The 19,192-nt window shown below is 42.9% G+C and overlaps 2 protein-coding genes across 2 annotated transcripts; both read right to left on the bottom strand.

Annotated features, from left to right (window-relative positions):
- Window positions 1–13,247: 13,247 nt before the first annotated feature.
- LOC147228805 (forkhead box protein D3-like) lies at window positions 13,248–14,680 on the bottom strand. The gene has a single exon (XM_086157045.1). It carries the CDS (start codon window positions 14,197–14,199, stop codon window positions 13,462–13,464), a length of 738 nt encoding a protein of 245 aa, XP_086013171.1. The 5' UTR covers window positions 14,200–14,680; the 3' UTR covers window positions 13,248–13,461.
- A 647-nt stretch (window positions 14,681–15,327) lies between these two features.
- Window positions 15,328–18,850, bottom strand: zglp1 (zinc finger GATA like protein 1). The gene is made up of 5 exons (XM_086156178.1): window positions 18,322–18,850; window positions 17,585–18,228; window positions 17,347–17,459; window positions 16,679–16,772; window positions 15,328–16,168 (listed from the first exon to the last, which is right to left on the bottom strand). Exons 1-5 carry the CDS (start codon window positions 18,847–18,849, stop codon window positions 16,066–16,068), a joined length of 1,482 nt encoding a protein of 493 aa, XP_086012304.1. The 5' UTR covers window position 18,850; the 3' UTR covers window positions 15,328–16,065.
- Window positions 18,851–19,192: the final 342 nt, after the last annotated feature.

Here is a 19,192-nt window from a genome sequence, read left to right as displayed (position 1 = left end):
TGCGTGTGTGTGTGCGCGCGCGTGTGTGTCCACGTGTGTGTGCGTACTCAAAAGTGGGTGGAATTAAAGAATAATTTATTTATTAGTTTATTTCATTTGTATAGTTTTGTATATCTGTTCAGAAAACATTGTAAAGAAAGTCAGCGATCATACGATCATAAGATGCTGAGTGTGTGTGTGTGTGTGTGTGTGTGTGTGTGTGTGTGTGTGTGTGTGTGTGTGTGTTATAATAATCTAATACCAAAAGGAAACAAAAGATTTAACACCAGTTTCTGGAAGTGTTTATTTGAATTAAATAATGTATTTAATATGATCATTTCAAACAAACTTATTTAAGGTTCCGGAAATTTAATGAAAACAATCATTTTAATAATTAAATATATTTATAAATCTATATATTTGTTTAATTGTCCTTTTCGAAACATCCTTTCGTTAAAGATGCTGCAAAAAGTTTTAAACTCTGGTCTAATTGGGCCTGCTGGCCTTCTCGGGTCCTTTCTAGGTCAAGGTCACCTCAGCGAAGGTCACCAGGAAGGAAATAGATGCTTTTTCTCTTTTGATACCCACTTTGCCACTTTTACCGTTTGATATCACACAAAAAAAATGATCCAATCAGACAAATATTGTCATGTGATGTTTTATTATCACTGTATCGCGGCGATTTAATGACAAAAAAAAGGAGCCGACTTCTTATCTTATAAATAGATTCTCACACTCGCAAACTATTCCATCTGTATTTTAGGGATTTGACCACTAGATGGAAACATATGTCGTTATATCGCAGCTTCCAAGTGCAACGAGACTATTTCTGTCTTTATTCGTGCGCCTTTCTGTTTGTTTTGGCGTCTCTTCGTCTCATGAGGAAGTAAAATATTATTAAAATTTGGGGACTTTTTTTCATTTCTCTCTCTCAGCAGAGTTGAGAAGTATTGCAAGTTGACCTCCGCGGGGGGAGGGGGGAGGTCAATGCCTCTTGGTCTCCAACTGCTGCCGGATATTTACATCTTCTTCCGTCGCTGGACGCCAGGTGTGCTTCAGAAATGTACATTTCTGCTGTCGAAGAGAAGCGATGTTTGGCATTCAACTTTGCCATGGGTATTTGTTTATTTGGGGCCTCTGTGTTGAGGTGAGCACTCGTGCTTCTCGCTTGACGTCGCGGGATACAGGCCTCGCTCGCTGCTGGTGGGCCGCCACCGCCCCTGCTGCCGCCGCCGCTGCCGCCGCCGCCGCCACCGCCGCACTGGCTTTGTGGGTGGTCCGGGCCAGGTGGAGGAGCGAGGGATTAACACCAAGCCAGCCTGAAGGGAAAAGACAGAAGTGGGGGGGGGGTGGAGGAGAGATGGACATCTGTCTGCCAGATGTGGTTTGAAACGGAGAGAGAGGTGGTTCATGAAATGGAGAGGACTCTGGGACGCAGGTCAGCGACAACTAGATGCATTGTGTCTAAAAAAAAAAAAATCCTCCAGGCTGCCTCTCCTCTTTTCTCTTTTCTGCATTTCTCCCCAGAGTTGTTTCATGTGTAGCCTTGACTTTTGATTATATACACAGGAGTGTGTGTGTGTGTGTGTGTGTGTGGGTGTGCGCGCGCACTCTTAGCAACCTCTGCAGAGGGCTTTAATACACTATAAACAGTGATGAACGCTGTTCTGTCCAGTGTGTGGTGTTTGAGGAACATTTTTTACGAGTGGTAACGACGTAGGTTTGTTCGTAGAGGAACAAACAGCCCATTTTAAAGCAACTGGAAATGATAATGATGCCTCAGAGATAAACTTTTTTTTTTTAAAAAAAGGACTTATAACCTTCATGTGGCCTTTCAGCCATAAGAAGGGGAAGAAATCGGTCTCAGGGAACTTGCAAGGTTAGTTTTGTCATATTTAAAGGATGCTCCTTTAACCAAATAACGGGAGTAGGAATTAAAATAATGACATTTTCATTGCGTATAAATAAAGACGCTTGCCATCACTGTGAGACCACACACGCCGGAGCGTCTATTTACTGTAAACTCTCTTTGATGGCGTGTTTAATCCGCGGTTGCTGGTCCTTCCCGGCCACACACGGATACAATTGCCATCGTACAAATGTCAAAAAAAGCAAACTTTGCGAAAAAAAAAAAATTGTCACTGAGACATATGATGTAACAGTTGTTCATGTTTTTTTTTTTTTAATCCACGCACTTCCTTCGCCATGGCGCTTCTAGTCGACGTGCCGCTCTCAAATACCACATCTCGTGCAGCTGTTAGATCATAACCCAAAGGGGCGAATAATCATGGCAGCCACGGTGATTCTGACCTTTCTCAAGCTCCGTCTTTAGACTCTATCCCCTCAGAACGGAGGAGCAAATCAATTCTTGGATTTTCCTGACTCTGGCCAGCTGTCCCTGCTTTCACACGCAGACAGTAGCTGTTTGTCCGGAACCGAAAACCGGCGACTCACAGCCGGCAGATGATTCTCTGCTTCTGATTAGCCGTTGGTATTTGGCTTCTTTTGATTTTCAAAACAATGCCAGCGATGAAAATGCAGTGCAAGGGTCAAAAGGACTATGCAAGTATTATGGCAACGCAGCGGTTGGCACTTCTTCCCCACGGCAAGAAGGCCCCTGGTTCAATTCCGACAAGAAGCCTTTCTATGTGGAGTTTGCATGTTCTCCCTCTGCTTGGGTTTCCTCCGTGCTCCTCCCACAGTCCAAAAACATGCAGAAGGTTCACTGGAGAAATTAAATGACCTACATGTGTGAATGAGAGGATGAGTTGTTGTATGTCTCTATGAGACGGTGAATTGTTGTATATTTATAATGTGTGAATGAGAGAGTTAATGTATGTCTCAATATGGTATGTGAATGAGAGAGTGAACTGCTGTATGGCTATATGTGTTGTATGAAAGAGACAGTGCAGTTTTATTTCTCTATATAATGTATAAATGAGAGAGGGAATGATCGATGTCTATATACGTGAATGACAGGGTGAATTGTTGTATGTTTATAACATGTGAGTGAGTGAGTGAATGAATTGTTGTACTGTCATTCTCAGACTATTAAGCGCACCTACTAAATTTGAAAAGACATAAAAAAATGTGTAAATATAGGCCCCCAAGCTGCAAGATTCCATTTGTAACATGAGATATTTACACAGAAAGATGTTACACAGACAGATTATTTATTTACTTTTTTCACTGAGTATGTACCATTTATGCTTTTCTGAACACTACCTGTAACACATCTGGTTAAAAAAATAAAAAATACACTAGCCTACCAGGAAAAGGCATTGATGACTATCTTCATCTTTATCCTGCACACTAAAACCACTAAATTCATCTTCTTCAGTGTCTTCAGTGTAAACAGCCTCAGAATTCCTCCGCCAGACGATTCCTCAGTCTCTCCTCCGTTAAACCACACACGTGTGTTCTGCTGTATTTACGGAAAATTTCATTGGTCCGATTTGACGAGGCTAAATATTTTGGTGACATGACATTTGTTAGCCCAAAAAAAAATCGATAAATTCCCAGCGTCATTGTTTAAGCCGCAGTGTTCAAAGCGTGTAAAAAAAGTAGTATATGATGTGAATGAGAGTGAATTGTTGCATGTTTCTATGTGATGTGTGAATGTGACGGTGAATCGCTTTATATCTATTATAGGGTTAATGAAAGAGTGAATGTATGTCGCTGTGTGATGTGTGAATGAATTGTATTATATTGATTTATATGATGTATAAATGAGAGTGAATGATCGTATGTCTATATATATATATGAATGAGAGGGTGAATTGCTGTATGTCTCTGTGTGACATGTGAATGGGACAGTGAATTTTTAACATATGGATGATTGAGTGCCTGGTTGTATGTCTTTATATGACCAGTGAGTGAGTGAATGAATGGTTGAATGTCTCTATATGTGGTTCTGTGATTGACTGGCAACTGGTCAAGTGTAAACCCCACCAATCTCGCAATGACAGGGGGGGTAGCTCCACCCCCCCTGCCCCCGACCTTGAGTGCAAGTACTTTTAGAGAACGAGTGAATGAATATACAAGTATTGTTTTTCTCCATTATTCCCAGTCTGGGCTTTTCCTCGCGAAAAGTCAATGTACCATGTGTCCTCTGGGCTTCCTCGGTCTGTTGACGTTGTCAGTCGAGGAGATGAGTGGAGTTATTGCAGAGACGTAGCATCTCTCCCGTGTGGGACCATCAAAAGACCATTAAATTTAAAGATGCACTTTGTTGCGCTGTGCAAAATCGATAAAAGCTTCATAAATATATATATTCCCACTCCTGTCCGCACTGTTTTGAGGTCCTGTGTGCTGTAAAGCTTTGGCCTTCGTCTTATGAGAGGCTGTTACCTGATCTTTCTAACCCCCCCTCCGGCTTCTCTGACCTCGCCTCCCCCCCTCTGCGCCAGCAAGTGAAGTCAGCGAGCAAGGAAAACACACACATGCTCACACACACACCCCTGATCCACGTTCACTCTCGCTGAGCTTATCCTGCAAAGTGCATTACCTGGAACTAATAAAAGTTATTTCTGTTGATGCTCCGGTTATTAGGTGCCGCTGATGTTGAAAGCGTCGCAATGTTGCTTTCTCACACGCCGCGGTAATAATACGCCGGAAAATGTTTAGATTTCTTAAGGAAAAGAAGAAAAAAAAAAAAGAAAAGCATGTTGTTATCTCATGTAATGACTTGGATCGCTTGGATCGCACACAAGCAATATGACTGTGCGAACAACTTACAGATGTTTGGAGTTTGTGTGTGAGTGTGTGGGCCCGGGGTGTGTGTTCAGGCCTCTGTATGAACACGTGTGTGACTTTATGTGTGTAATAATGTGAATGTTGTGTACAGGACCTTCGGTATCCAGGGTTTGGAGGGGAGCTCTTCCAGCTTTACCTTCACTTCCTGTTTTCCAACCATTTTACTTTGTTTATCTGACGGCTCTCCTCTCTACCATGAGCCGTCCATCAGCGCTCACAAAACGCACAAGCTCGCCTTTTCTTGCTGTCTGAAATTGAAACGGATTGCCGTCCACGCCCTCTTTTCCAAGCGCAGGAAAGTTTGCATTTCTATCCTGGCGAATCCCCGAATCTGCTAACCACATGCCCGGCCTCGTTGTCTCTGCGCTCCCCTGCACGCCAGCATCGTCCCCTCCTTTGCCATCCTCGTGTTTATTTGAAATGAATGTTAGCATTGTGTGGCTGCTGACAGGGCTGATCCTCGGTGAGACCGTCTGCTGCGTGAGTGTGCGTCTCAGGGACCGGCGAGCATGTGTGGGTGATTTTTTTTTTTTCCGCAATTGTTCACAGATTGTGACATTTATCCAATATTGACCTTTGGTTCAGTCACCAATTTCCCGAACAGAGCTGAGAATAAATATAACAATCAGAGAGCCGTGGGTGGGGGATAACCACAGTCCTGCTATCAGGGTGATGGAGGAAAGATAAGACTGGGTAAAGATATTTATTTTTATCTGGAAAACTCAATTTGCCAGACTCATTAAGCAGTGTTTACTTGAATAGCAAGTTCTTTTTTTTATTTAATTAACTCCCTGTCTACAGAATTAAACAAAACACAACATGCAGCTATTCATTAATTTGGGGCCACGGACACCATTTTCGATATTAGTTTATTTCTCAGATAATGGTCCAAAAACATGCAGCAGGTTAATTGGAGACCCTAAATTGGAGACACATTGGAGACCTGCGAATGACAGGATCAGGACGGCTGGGTGTTTGTTGAATTCAGATCGACCAGCCACCGATCCAAGATGAACCCCGCCTCTCGTCCAGTGACGCAGGATAGTTTCCAGGCTTGTTTGGCGTGTTTATGTGATGCAGACAGGGAGAGCCAGGGTTCAAACCGCCAACCTTCAGATTGAAAAGGGCACCGCACAGTTCGTCACAAATTCGTTTCGTATTAAAAATGCATAAAGCAGATGACTCGGGTGTAAAATGAGCTGGTTCGAGGCCTGTAAATTCAAATTGAGAGACATTTTTTGGAGACAGTTGACAAAAATTCCAAGTATCTGAAGTTTAATAGATGCAAAGAAATACTTTGACTCCGCAAGATTTCAAAACATTTCAAATCATTTTTGGGCGGCATGGCAAAGGAGGTAGAGCAATAGTCGTTGGAACCGAACATTCCTGGTTTGATTACCGGCTCGTCCTAGTGTGTGAAGGTATTGTTGAGCAAGACACTGCTCCTCTGACGCTGGTGGACGGCATGGGTTAATTGCAGAGAATGAATTTCCCCGCGGGGATTAATAAGGATAGATTATTATTAAATCTGCAGAAAAGTGACGAGGAATGACTTCTTGATATTTTCAACCCATGTTTGAATTTTACAAAGTTCATTGCGCCTGGATTGTTAACAATAAAAATCATTGATATTTTCCAGATATTGTGAGTTGAACCCCTGACTTAAAAGATGGGGGTGAAAATGAAGATATGTGAGCTGAGACGCCACATGATGGGAAAAACTGCTGCAGCTGTGCGGTTCTTGGGTTAGATAAGATTAGATCCAACTTTATTGCCATTACACGTGATCGAGCACTTGGCAACAAATTGCAATTTAGCATCTAACCCGAAGTACAAAAAAACAGCAGGTGTAGATATAATAAATAAATTAACAGTATTTCTTTGGTATATTGTGCAAATATTTAAAAAAAAAAAAAAAAAGGTCAGGTACTATGAACTGTACAGATTAGTCATGTTATACAAATATACAGTTTAAATGGACATTAAATAATGCATAAATATGGACAGTAGCTGGTCAGGGTTACTGAACTAGCGTAGTATTGTGTGGTAGCATGTGTGCAGGACGGTCTAGGATTCAACTGTTGGTGGTCGCTCTGTTTCTTAATCTTAGCTCATGGCGAGTAGAAATCCTCCAATCGGTTCAGGGATGGCTCAGAGATCCGATCCGCCGGTAATGGAGGAAACTTGGACTTTGTCTTTTGTTCGCAATGTTGTGCCTGCAGAGGTAGCTGGCTTTTACAGTCATCGAGTTGAGCGGGGTGGTCTTCTTTTGCTGCGCGCATTTCGCTTAAATGGAAACTTTGTCAACACAACAAGAATAAAAACATCCCTGTTATCCCCGCGCTCCTCCCAACATCTCACGGCCAGGGTTGGCCACTCCGGCAAAGTTGAGATCTCGTTCTGCTGAACTTACAAGGCTTCTTTGACCCCCACCCTAAGGTATACATCTCCCGTCTCCAAACTAAAACACCCTCCCAAGGCTGCGCAAGTCTGCTGACTAAAGTGCCTGAGTTTTATTCTGTAAATCCAGCTTAGACCAGCCATATGAATTCAGCTACAATCAGTGTGCACACAGATGTGGATATAAATATATATATATATATGTATATTTGAAAAGAGTCTAAAACATATGCGTGTTTGATCCAAGACTAATGAAGGAATTATCAACCCAGAAACCATTAATGATCCCGCAGCCCCTCTCTTCTCTTCGTACCCCTGGCTTGAGTCTCCAGCACCTGTCAGGTCCACTTTTTATGAGCACTGGAGGCAGGAGGTGGTTTGGAAGGAGGAGAAGCCAGGAAATGGGAGGAGGAGAGGAAAGGAGGGGGGATATTTGTGAAATTTACAGGCTTCGGGGTGGCACCGGGCGCAGTTCACAGCACCGTGTTGTCTGGTTCTGCTCCGCGGTCCGCGCAGGACCTCCATCTGTTGAGGTTGGAATTTGACCAGAGTAAATAAAGAAATAAACCAATTACTCAAATGCAATAATATTCTGTTCTCTTTGTGAAAATTATAGAAAAAAAATAGATACGGATTATTTTCAAATGGATTTCTTTTTTATTTATTCATTTTATAATGCTCGTACTCATTTGCACGTTTCCCCTTGCTATTACATTTCCCACATTCATCAGCCTGTACACGGCTGAATGCATCCAACCAAAGCGGTTCTTTTTGTCTTTTTGTAACATATCGCTTGGCCCCTGGATCTGATTAAATGGAATATTCAGCCTGGAGTAGCATGTGATGGAGGTTCTTACCAGTAACTGCACGTTAACTGCAAAAAAACGCTGTAAACGCAATGATCAAGCCTGTGCATATCTGGGGCATTACATAGAAAAAAAGCAAGAAGCTGTTCCTCCCTCTTAGAAACTTGTTTGCAAGCATTTCTGTTCAAGATGTGTGTTCGGATATTTTATATAAAACAAACAAATACACTGTCAAATAGTCATTCTTCAACAGCTGCGTTGTAATAAAACCACTCCTGAGACCTTGGGCTCGACCGGGTAAGCGAAGAGACATTTTCCCAGCTTTCATGACGAAAACTGTGGAAACAGTTACGGGGTTTTAGAAAAGACTAAAAACACAAAACAAAAAGAACCGTATTACATAATCAGTCCTGGAAGCAGTAAAATCGCAGACGTTGTACTTTTTAAACGTTGTCATACCAGACACGCGCTTTTATGAGCAGTTGTCACAGGAAAAAAAAACATTCACGCTAATCTTAACTTGCTTAATGTTAATTTTGAGAAAACATAAGCCTATTCCAAAATTATTACGTCGTAAGATCTGTAACAAGTGGTGTTGTAGAATGGACAACTTGGCTTTCATGGTGCTGCGACATCACTACAGACAAACACGACTGATTTGCTACATTAAGAAACTACACCGAATTACTGATTTGCACAGGAAATTAGTCTAATTTTATTTCATTTTGCATTCCTGTAAATATAAATATATCAACTCTTTGCCATGATAAGCCCTAAAGAATGCATTCTATGGGGTTCGGTCATTTCAGGGAGAGGGCCTGGAACTCCTAGCTGAACTCATAAACTCATCCCTGTGCTTCGTGTTATCCGAGGGGAACCTGGAGCTTCAGACCAGCGTGGGCCGACTCCTGAGGCAACCCGTGGCCAAAAACAGAGCCTCATTCCTGGCCTTCATGGCATGACGTAGCACACAAAATGACGGACCTCTGAGATTGTGATATTTAAGGGAAGAAATAATAATCATTTTCAGGTAAAAGCCGCCCTCATAACCTGACAATTATAGTGTTCTGTCCATTTGCATATGTAAATAATAGTTCCTCTACAACTGTGACCGCAAATGATCATTAACCCTCTCAGGCTCAAATTAAGTTGTAGTTGCAGGAAAAATCTGATATTTGGCTGTCGCAAATCTGCAACATCTGCCTGGAGAAGGTTAACTTAAATGTCCTTCATAATTAAGAGCCTCATATACATATTCCTAACAGCACATGTATTTTGATGGGGTGAAATGGACAAACCAAATTCAACAACATAAAAGGCTTGAGGAGGACTTTTTTATATGTATGGGGAGATTTTCTAATTAAAAGTAAAATATTTATTCTTTTCAATTCAGTTGCCATAGTGTTTTGTGCTTATCAATTTATCTGCATGTTTCTATAAAACGTAGAAATACGGTGGCATGGAAATGGTCTGCATCTTTCCGGCTCTGCTTCCTTGTGAGAATTGTATTTGCATTTGTGCGGCTATTATGCGTTGAAATATTCGTTTCAAAGTCTTGTAAATCAGCTGCTGCAATAGCCTTAAGAAAATCCCAACTTTTGCGTGCTTAGTCGGATTTGGAAGGGGAACTCCTCCATTGAAACCACACGTTATTAATCCATTGTTAGACCTCCAGATGTTATGATTTAACTGTTTCATGAATAATCGCAACTTAATCTACAGCCTATATGATATATTCGATACACCTGATTTCCGTTGTTCCTGATTTTAACACCACGCAGATGTTGGGCGGTCATGGAGTGTGTCCACGGATCAAGGGACTTGTTTGGCGCTGAATCGCAACGTGGTTGTGTGATGACACTTTTTGTGTAGAACAGGTCTGGACCACGCTCTTTGAAATTATCTACAGAAACCCAACATTCCCAGAAGAGCAAGAGCTTCGTGACAGTGGCAAGGGAAAAACTCAATGAGCTCAATGTGTGTGGCCTTCTGCCTTGACCGGTTGCCAAAAGAGACCGAGCGAGATCGAAAGCAAGAGTGGTAAAGAAAAACAGAGGGGGTATACTAATGATGACAATGGCGCTAACAGTAACGTCTTATAGGTGAAATGATACATTAATAGCTTAAATATTCATATAAGCAGTCCTGGCAGGACTCCTGCAGTGGATGAGGGTATCATCATGCATTGATAACGGGACATGAGTGCAGATAGGATAGGATAGTGAGAGAAGTGTATCATGGGATCTCCCTCAGCAGAGTAAGCCTATGGAAGCTAAAGGCAAGCCTAGTCTGTTTGAGTAACCTCCAATAGTGCCTATATTGGACATATTTTACCATAATACCCTTTAAGGCTTCTGTTATTTTCAGAGGCTACAACTTGAACCCTCACCCACTAAACGCCTTGATGAGCCAACAAAGAGTTCAGGGTCTGACAAAGGCCCATGACATCATCACCCCGGGTCGTCTGAGTCCAAGCCGGCTCACTTTTGGGGTAAAGAGCGCTTAAAAAAGTCTCTGCATTTGTCCTGCTCACATTTCACAATGTTTGGGGGAAGGAAAAAAAAAGAGTTTATGTGACGGTTTGTGATCGTCAGCAAGGACGCTCATTCATCTGACAAATGAGATGAAAGTGCACGGTTACTGAAACGAATCACAATAAAACGTTGAGACACTCAGCTTCAGTCAGTCTTCCCTCCTCACGTAATCCATTGCTGCACTCCCCCTCTTTTTCTGTTTTGGAGGAAATCTCACGCTGTTCATCTCAGCTGTGGCATTCCGTTCCTCCGCTTGGAAGTGCAGAAAGCCTGTGATATTTACAACATATATGACATCGGTACCTGCAAAACTTTCCGCCTCAGGGTCAGTAAATGCCCTGTACTTAGTTTTTTTTCCCCCTGACAATTCACCAACTTCTGTTAATCCAACGCCCTGGTTCGCTTAGAAATCTATAATATTCTTATCCAGTATTTGCGCTCAGAGGTGCCTGATTGATTGCTAATAGTAAATAAATTGGGAAAAAAAGAAAGTCCTGATCAGTCATCTCAGCACTGCTCATATTTTCCCTTCAAAGCCCCCGTCCTTTTTAATCCAGAACACTAAAAGCGAGTGCTGCCGTTTGTCTCAGTTTAAATCAACTGTTTCTCTGCATGTTCTAAAGACGTCTGCCTATTCCGGGGGGTCTTGGGTGGGATTCAAGAAGGACCCCAATTCCGCTCTCATACACACTCCATCAAACTTTTGCCTTGCATGAAATACAGTGGGACTATCAGGCTCACAGGCTTTGGCTCACACTTCACCGGTTTTAATGGGCCACACTTCAGCAATATATGAAGTTATTTTGCAATGAAAAGAACAGGACCGCGTGTGTGTGTGTGTGTGTGTGTGTGTGTGTGTGTGTGTGTGTGTGTGTGTGTGTGTGTGTGTGTGTGTGTGTGTGTGTGTGTGTGTGTGTGTGTGTGTGTGTGTGTGTGTGTGTGTGTGTGTGTGTGTGTTCTGAAATTGAATAAACTCAAATGTGACCATGCAAGCCAGGAAAAGCAAACCGTTCCTTCGGGGGTTATTTAGGTGGAAGACGGCCATTTATAGATGGCAGAAGACCTGCTTTGAAACAAATCACACTTCAGACGTCACGCCAGACGCCAAATCCTCTGAGAGATTTCCTCTGTGTATCTACACTCACTTCTCCCAGAGGTTGTTTCTCCAGAAATTAACAAGCCGTTGAGGCCTTTCTTGAGACTGACTGTATTCATTAGAAGCCGTTACGACTATCGGTGAAAAAATACACAGATATAAGCATAAAACTGGAAAATGTTACACACGCCAGTGTTTGGATTAGAATGAAATCAGCTCAGTGGGTAGAGCACAGCTCCACCCACTGAGCTTTGGACTATTATTTTAAACCCTCTGGTTTAGCGACGGATATCTTAATTAAACTAAACTGCATGTTGGCAGGGGAGAAGTGTGTGTCTTCGAAAAAAAAAAAGGACATGGAACATATCACTGCTTGCTCTCTCACTGAAAATCTACACTTCCAGCAAATGAATAAAGTAAAATAAAATGAAATAAAGCAAGGTAAAATAAGATAAGCTAACATAAAGTGAGATAAGCTAAAATAAAATAGGATAACAAGAAAATAAATTAAAAAAATATTGTAAAATAAAATAGAATAAAAATAACATTTTTTCTTCTGTTTTTGTTTTAAGTACTTTTCCAGCAGTTCCAACAGTTCATTTTACAAAAGAAATATCCAGTCTAATCTTGGTCCTTGCTGAATATTTTAAGCTGAATGAAAACAAGATTTCCTGCTGAATCTTCTTCCCTTGAAATGTGAAACAGCAGCTGAATAAGAAACCTTACCTGTAAGTCTTAAATCAAAAAACAGCGAACGTAAACCACCCACCCACTGGAGAACTATTATAGTCCTGCCAGGAACAACAAAATACTGGCTTAAAATAAAAATCCTTTACATGCAAGAGTAACAGAAACACCGACAGATTTACAATCATAGAACGTGACTGTGAATGGAATAATTAGGTGATTGTGGGACTTTTAGAGTTTTTTACATCCCCCAGGATTTGCTCTCTCTTAATCTCCTACACGCCGTCGTCAATCTCAGAAATAAGACTTGCCGCACAAACAAACACCAGATGTTTCATTATCCGATGGCTAAACTAACCTCATAACTTACTCAGAAAAAAAGAAAGATGTAGTATTTTGCTCTTAAAGTATCGGTAAATACTTTCTAGCGGTGTGAGCATCACTCCAGGTGTAGCACTCAAACCTCTCACGTGCACGGCAAGTTCAGCATATAGGAAAAACACAGCTGGAGTGGGGTTTGTATACCTGAAAGCCCAGATGTGACATTCCATGTTGACACTGAAGAAAAACCTGTCCGTGGTCACGTGACACTCGCTGAATTCACACACACACACCGAGAACATCAAGGCCTCTTTCATCCAATATTCTCATTCACTATTTAATTTTAACTAATGATCTGTAAAAAAAAAAAAATATATATATATATATATATATATATATATATATATATATTTGTTCTTTCTTTCAAAAGACAGTATGTTTAATTTTTTGGGCGGTGCCACTTCCTGCAGATATGCATTAATGTATCAGGAATTGGTATCTAGTAGTGACTTTCAGACATGTTACTTCTTTAAGCCATCTTTTATAGAAGTTGCCATTTGAATTTTCTCCTCATGGTAAATATGTAAGGCATATTATGAAGTAATTTTTATTTGACTTAGGTTTAGATCTTTTAAAAAAATGCCACAAAAAAAAAAAAACAATTTAATGTGTGGCTTGGTTTTATTTAAAACTCCACAAACGAAGTTTCTTCATAGGGTTTTTAATCCAAATATAAGAAAATATCCGTTTTGAGAAACAAAACAAAAATCGGATTAAAGTATTACAAAACTCTGTTTACGCAGGTTAAGTTAAAAAAAATTGCAATACTTTCAAGCACAGTTCCGAAGAGAAAGGATGCTGCTTCACTTCCGTTTTCCGCGGACTACAGGAAGTGCAGGTGGTCCCAGTAGAACCTGGGCAGCTGGGCCGCCAGGTAACTCGGAAACATCCCGGGAAAAGAGGCCGGGGACAGGAAGCGGGGGCCCCGTGACCCGACGGCGGGCCCCGGGTCCCCCGCCTCGACGCGCGGCTGCGGGTTTTTGAAGTTGAAGAGCAGCGACGAGAGCGCTGGCGTGACGTGTCTTGCGACGGGGTCGCATCTGCTCCCCGCGGCAGGAAGACGGTGCAATCCGGGTACCTGCGCGCCGGAAGTGAGGGGGGACTCGTTTGCCCTGGCGTCCCTCGCCGCCCTCAGGTGGAGGTGCTGCCGCTTGAAGCGCTTCCGGCGCCGGAGGAAGCTCCCGTTCTCGAACATATCGGCCGACATGGGATCCAGCGTCCAGTAGTTGCCCTTCCCGGGGTTCCCGGGCTCCCGGGGCGTTTTGACGAAGCAGTCGTTCAGGGACAAGTTGTGGCGGATGGAGTTCTGCCAGGCGGGGAACTTTTCCCGATAGTAAACAAAGTGCCGGCTAATGAAGTCGCAGATCTCGCTGAGGGTGAGTCTCTTCTTCGGGCTCTGGAGGATCGCCATGGTGATGAGGGCGATGTAGGAGTACGGCGGTTTCACCGAGGTGGTCCTCCCGCCCGGGGCGTCGCGGGGCCGGGCGGCAGCACCGCGCTCCCGTGACGCGCTTCGCTTCAGGTCGGTGGTGCGGCCTCCATCGAAGATAGTTTCCTCCATGGGTCCCGCCGTGGGAAAAAAAATAGCCTTGGTCCTCAAGACTGTCCGGCGGCCGAAAGGCTGCCTGCGCAGGGGGACAGAGCAGCCAGCGCAGCCGCGTCTCCTCTTTCATCCACGGGAGAAAAAAAAGGAAACATGCAGCATCTGAGATTTTATAGCAGCCTGTTGAGAAGCCTCCTCCTACTGGGAGCGCGCGCGCGCGCACACACACACACACACACACACACACACACACACACACACACACACACACACACACACACACACACACACACACACACACACACACACACACACACACACACACACACACACACACCGCTGTGATGCTGCAGGGCTGCAAAGGCTCAAAATATAAGGAGCCCACAGTGAAGGATTCACTGATACGCTGAATTTAGATGTGGTGTATTTACCGAATAGGCTGCAATAGAAAATATTAAGAAAACACTCAATACAGCACCCAAAAAAAAAAAAAAAAAAAAAAAATCGCTGATGTGCGGAACTGGAAATCTTGTGCAAGGCCAAAAACTTTTCAACTGCTGTTCATTGTAAAGAAGGCCTGCTTTGTTATGAGAGTTTGAACGGATTTTTGAAAGTGCTGTTTTTATTTACTGAACAGCTATTTTTGGAAGTTTGAAAAGCAGTTTTCTTGTTTTGTGCTTTTAAAAGGGAGGTAGGTGTTGATGGCAGGTATGCAGAAATAAGATTTGTTTTTGAGTAAACTCTGGACAATATGTACTATCACTGACAATGGGCTAGTTCGTTTTAAGATGACAAAACAGGTTAACACTCAAAAAAAAGACGACCATCGAACGACCATGAAGCAGCTGGGTTATGGGCTCTCCTCTCAGGGGAGGTGTACTTCCTTTGGCGTTGGCAGCCGGACAGAGAAGTCTCTCTCAACAGAATAGGTTTTGAAATAATAGATGCGCTGTGTGGGTCGGGGTGAGGCCACCCACTGCACTCTGACAGGATGAAGAAAACCTCTACATATAGTTCAGTGTGTTCTTTAACAATAATTGCATTTGAATTAGAATCTTAATCCCATGTTTGTCCTTACTGAGTTTTTTTCCTTTGAAGAGTGTTTTACTGGACTGACTTTAATAGACCAGACCTGCTACATGCTCACTCTATTTTTATTTATTCACACAAAAAGGAATTCTGTACACCCCTTTAACAAGAAACAATATAAAGCTGTCCAAAACCAACAACCCTCCCCACACACACACACACAAAACATGCGTCAAAAATAAAACACACAGTGACAAACACAAACAAACTCAATTTAACTTGTGCAACTAAGCACTTTTCTTCTCAACAAAGAAGATAGTCTTACTGTGAAAGTCGGCCGGACATGGCGTTGCAGTTAACAAGTGAACAGAGCTCTGGGCTCAGGTTGCGTTTTCTACTCCTGAAATAACTTATATTGCAGCTGTCTGGCCTTGTTGACCATTTTACACAAACACATACTATTTAGATAGTGGGGGGGGGGATGTGCAACAACACATAACCTACCACTGAGGTTCAACAGTCTCTTCCTAACAGGTGATCCTACAGGATCCAACTTAGCCAGCATCTTTAGATTTTCTCCAAACTTAAAACAGATATAGTTGTAACCAAACCATGAGGGGAACCAGGTTCAGCTTGCTAACGTTTAAATGTCATGTGAAGAGGGGAGAAACCGATGATGGTGTAAAGCCTTAATTTCTGCGTTCAAATCTGCAGTGAGCTGTACGACTGCGGAATGTGAGTGCCGCATTTTGAACTGTTACATCCAAATGCATTTTTTGAGGTCCGCGTGGAAATAAAAACACTTTATGCCTGTAAATGTTTCCCCTAGGTGGTGTGTTTCTGCTGAGCAGAAGTCTACCGCACAGAGTTTCCACACTTGAGGCAGCACGAGTTAGAGTTGCTCTCTTTCCTTGGAATATGCCAGCAGTGGACACAGCGCACTCTGTACTTCTTATACCTGGAAAGTCAACACAGAGCATATGGTGGTGATTCAACATCTCTTCAAACATTCACATACCATAGTAATTTTATATAACTGTTATACTAATTCAATACATAAAAACACCTCAGAAATAACCTTCCAACCTTAAAAAAAAAAAAAATTTATTCCTGTTGGCTGACATTAACATTTATTTAGTTAGCAGAGACTTCAGGCCATCGTTAATTGTGAAATGCTGCGAAAACATTTCAAAAGGCTTGGACAGGAAGTTTGTTTTTCAGATTAGACTGATATTTAAATGATTCAATGTAGATATCACTTGTATTTTCTCCAGTCACATTTTTACAGTTAATAATATTAAATAATTGCATGTTTAAGTGTCAAATGAAAACACGTGTGTATTTGCTTAGAAGTTAAGCCAAAATTCCTTTCAATGTCGAGGTCCTCGAGATACCTGCTGTACAGCCAGTAGTTCGGCCTTTGCACAGAGTCTCCCCAATGGTTTTAGCAGCCACAAGTGTCGCCTACCTTATTCCACATGCGTTACAGAGTGGGGTTCCATCCTCTGCATCTCTCCACATCGGGGTCTTCTTTGTGCAACATGAGGCACAGACTTTGCCCTCTGGTGACAAGAAAAACGTCAACATGTTGCAAAGATTTATAACGGGATACTTTAACCACCATCTACGCTTTCCTCAACTGTCATTCATTACATATGTATTTCATCCTATTCATGTCCGAATGAGAGGTAAAAGAAAATGTAATGTTAGCAGAGATTATAATTCCTATAAGGCGACTTTTGCAACTCATTCAGAATGAAATCTTGATGTTGATGTGTGCAGAAAAAGCTTGATCACCACTTCCCTCTTGCATTTTATTCATGTACCACTAAAGAAAGTGTGAGATCCTTCCTGGTCCCTAGATGTTTAATTAACACATCCCCTCATCACTCGTATGAACCTCTTGTCTTTCAAAGGCAAAGGCAGACGCTTAGATGAGGGGGCGCCCTCTACTGCAGAATATGCTGCCTACAGACATCATGTGGATAATATTTTTGCTGAAGAGTGCTTTAAAAAGGAAAGTGTTTCTATTTACTTAATGATTAACCTTAAAAGTAATTTGTTGTTCGAATAAACAGCAACAATATCACCATAAACAGAGACTGTCTTGCAAAGTGTAGATAGACTGTTACAAACTTGAAGCCATGTTTGCTGGGTCACTTTCCTCATCTGAGCTGCTAACTTTGAAGGATCTCTGGGATTCTCGTGTCCTCAACCTGGATTTCCTCACAGTCTTGCAGAGCTCCTTACTGTGATGTAAACACATACAGCAAACTTTATTTTTGCATGACAGACAAAAATCACTACTTTGTAATTACCAATGCGTATTTACAGGAAATGTGATCCCTGCAGACCCCCGGCTGACGGTCATCACCTGTACTTTGAAGTTATCAGGAGTCGACATTGGTCTCTACTCTCGTCCAACTCCGTTTCCATCCTGAAGGTCACTCCCTGGAAGTGTGGATCTTGAATATCAGCGCTCCGGCTGGGGTTTGGTTGCTTCCTACGAGTTTTGGTCTTCCACTTAGAGCTGGAGGCACACGGATGAGCCTGCGAACCTGCACTTTCTGTGTTTTGTGTGAATCTTGGTTGTGGTTTTGTTACAGATTGCGAGCGGTTGGTATCCCCACAACAGCTTGGAGAGTTCAGGTGTGCAACTGGAGTGGAGGTTTCCTCAAGTGGGTAAACTGTGCTTCCTGTGTTGGAGGATATGAGAGTCTCTTGTTTTAAGAAGGGGACTGAGGTTCTTTCAATGCCAGTAGAGGGTAAGGTGAACTGTGAGGAGCGCAATTTGGAGCCCGAGGGTGCCAGTTGAACAAGGTTTGCGTTAATATCCAGTGCAATCACTGCCTTTGATTGAACCCCAGCAGCATCTTCATTTGAAACTGATGTCAGTTGTGTTCCAAGGGACAGGGCAGGGATGTGTATTCGAGACAGATCAACTTTGACCTCTGTTTTTTCTCTTTGACTGGATTCCTCCAGCAGCTCTTGCGTAACTGTGTCCAATTCCTTGGTCACCTGTGGTTGAAGGTGACAATGAAATAAGCACCTTTGTGGTGTGTCATCGTCTCTGCCACTGTGGCCCTCTCCCTCATCTGCCACAGGACCGACCCGGGGGGAGAGGTTGTGTTGTTCACTGAAAAGACTAGAGGGTGGCCGGATGCTTTCGTCCCTATCACAGCCACCTTCGACTCCCACATCGATAGCATCTGTTCCCAGTGCTGTTGACAGGCAACACGATCCCGTGTCTGGTTCCTCTACATCTCTTGGATGCATGAGTCTTTCACACTGCAGGTTGATCAGACTGAGTACTCTCCAGGGACTGTGGCATTTTGGCCGCGAGGCTGCAAAGGCGAGACGAGACGACGGATTTGACAGACCGCATTGGCAGGAAGTATTAGGTGTTTGTGTCAAATCCACATGCGCCTCTTTCTTCTTATCTGCAAAGGGATCTTGCCTTGAGGCGTCGTTAAGCCACAGCGACAGAGAATTTGCACCGCAGAAACCGTTGTGGACAGGCGGTGCCAATTTAGAAACTTCCTGGAAGAGGTAGAAAAGTGCAGATTTGGAGGAATCTTTTTCCACGGCGCTCTCATTTCCCTGGATGAAGGCTGCTTGTGGCCAAGCCCCTGCGTTCATCTTGAGGACGTGCCTATGGGTGAGGGGACAAAACACACACACATTGAGGAAGCCCTAGTCATTTTGACAGTGATCAAATATAAGCGGAATAGGTTGTTAACAATGTTGAGGTTCTCTTTGAGAATTAAGAGGATGGATAGGATCAGGAATGAGTCTATCAGAGGGACAGCACACATTAGACGTTTGGGAGAGAAGGTCAGAGAAAAACTAGATTGAGATGGTTTGGTCATGTGCAGAGGAGGATTAGTAAATATATTGGTAGAAGGATGGCTAAGCTTGGAATGGCCAGGCAGGAAGACCAGAGAAGATTTCTGGGTGTAGTAAGAAGACATGAAGTCAGTAG

The sequence above is a fragment of the Fistularia commersonii genome, chromosome 12 (assembly GCF_037954325.1).
Source record: "Fistularia commersonii isolate RoL2024-O1a breed Wild chromosome 12, RoL_Fcom_v1.0, whole genome shotgun sequence".
Lineage (NCBI taxonomy): Eukaryota > Metazoa > Chordata > Actinopteri > Syngnathiformes > Fistulariidae > Fistularia > Fistularia commersonii.
The sequence above is the reverse complement of the archived record's forward strand: the minus strand, read 5'-3'. Positions and strand labels throughout refer to the sequence as shown.

Bases quoted from the DNA above. Each gene is read 5' to 3' on its own strand.
- LOC147228805 (XM_086157045.1), bottom strand. From the start codon at position 14,199: ATGGAGGAAACTATCTTCGATGGAGGCCGCACCACCGACCTGAAGCGA.
- zglp1 (XM_086156178.1), bottom strand. From the start codon at position 18,849: ATGAACGCAGGGGCTTGGCCACAAGCAGCCTTCATCCAGGGAAATGAG. The intron at 17,460-17,584 runs GTGATGACCGTC...TTTACATCACAG, and splicing joins CTGATAACTTCAAAGTACAG to TAAGGAGCTCTGCAAGACTG. The intron at 16,169-16,678 runs GTAGGCGACACT...TTGACTTTCCAG, and splicing joins TGTAACGCATGTGGAATAAG to GTATAAGAAGTACAGAGTGC.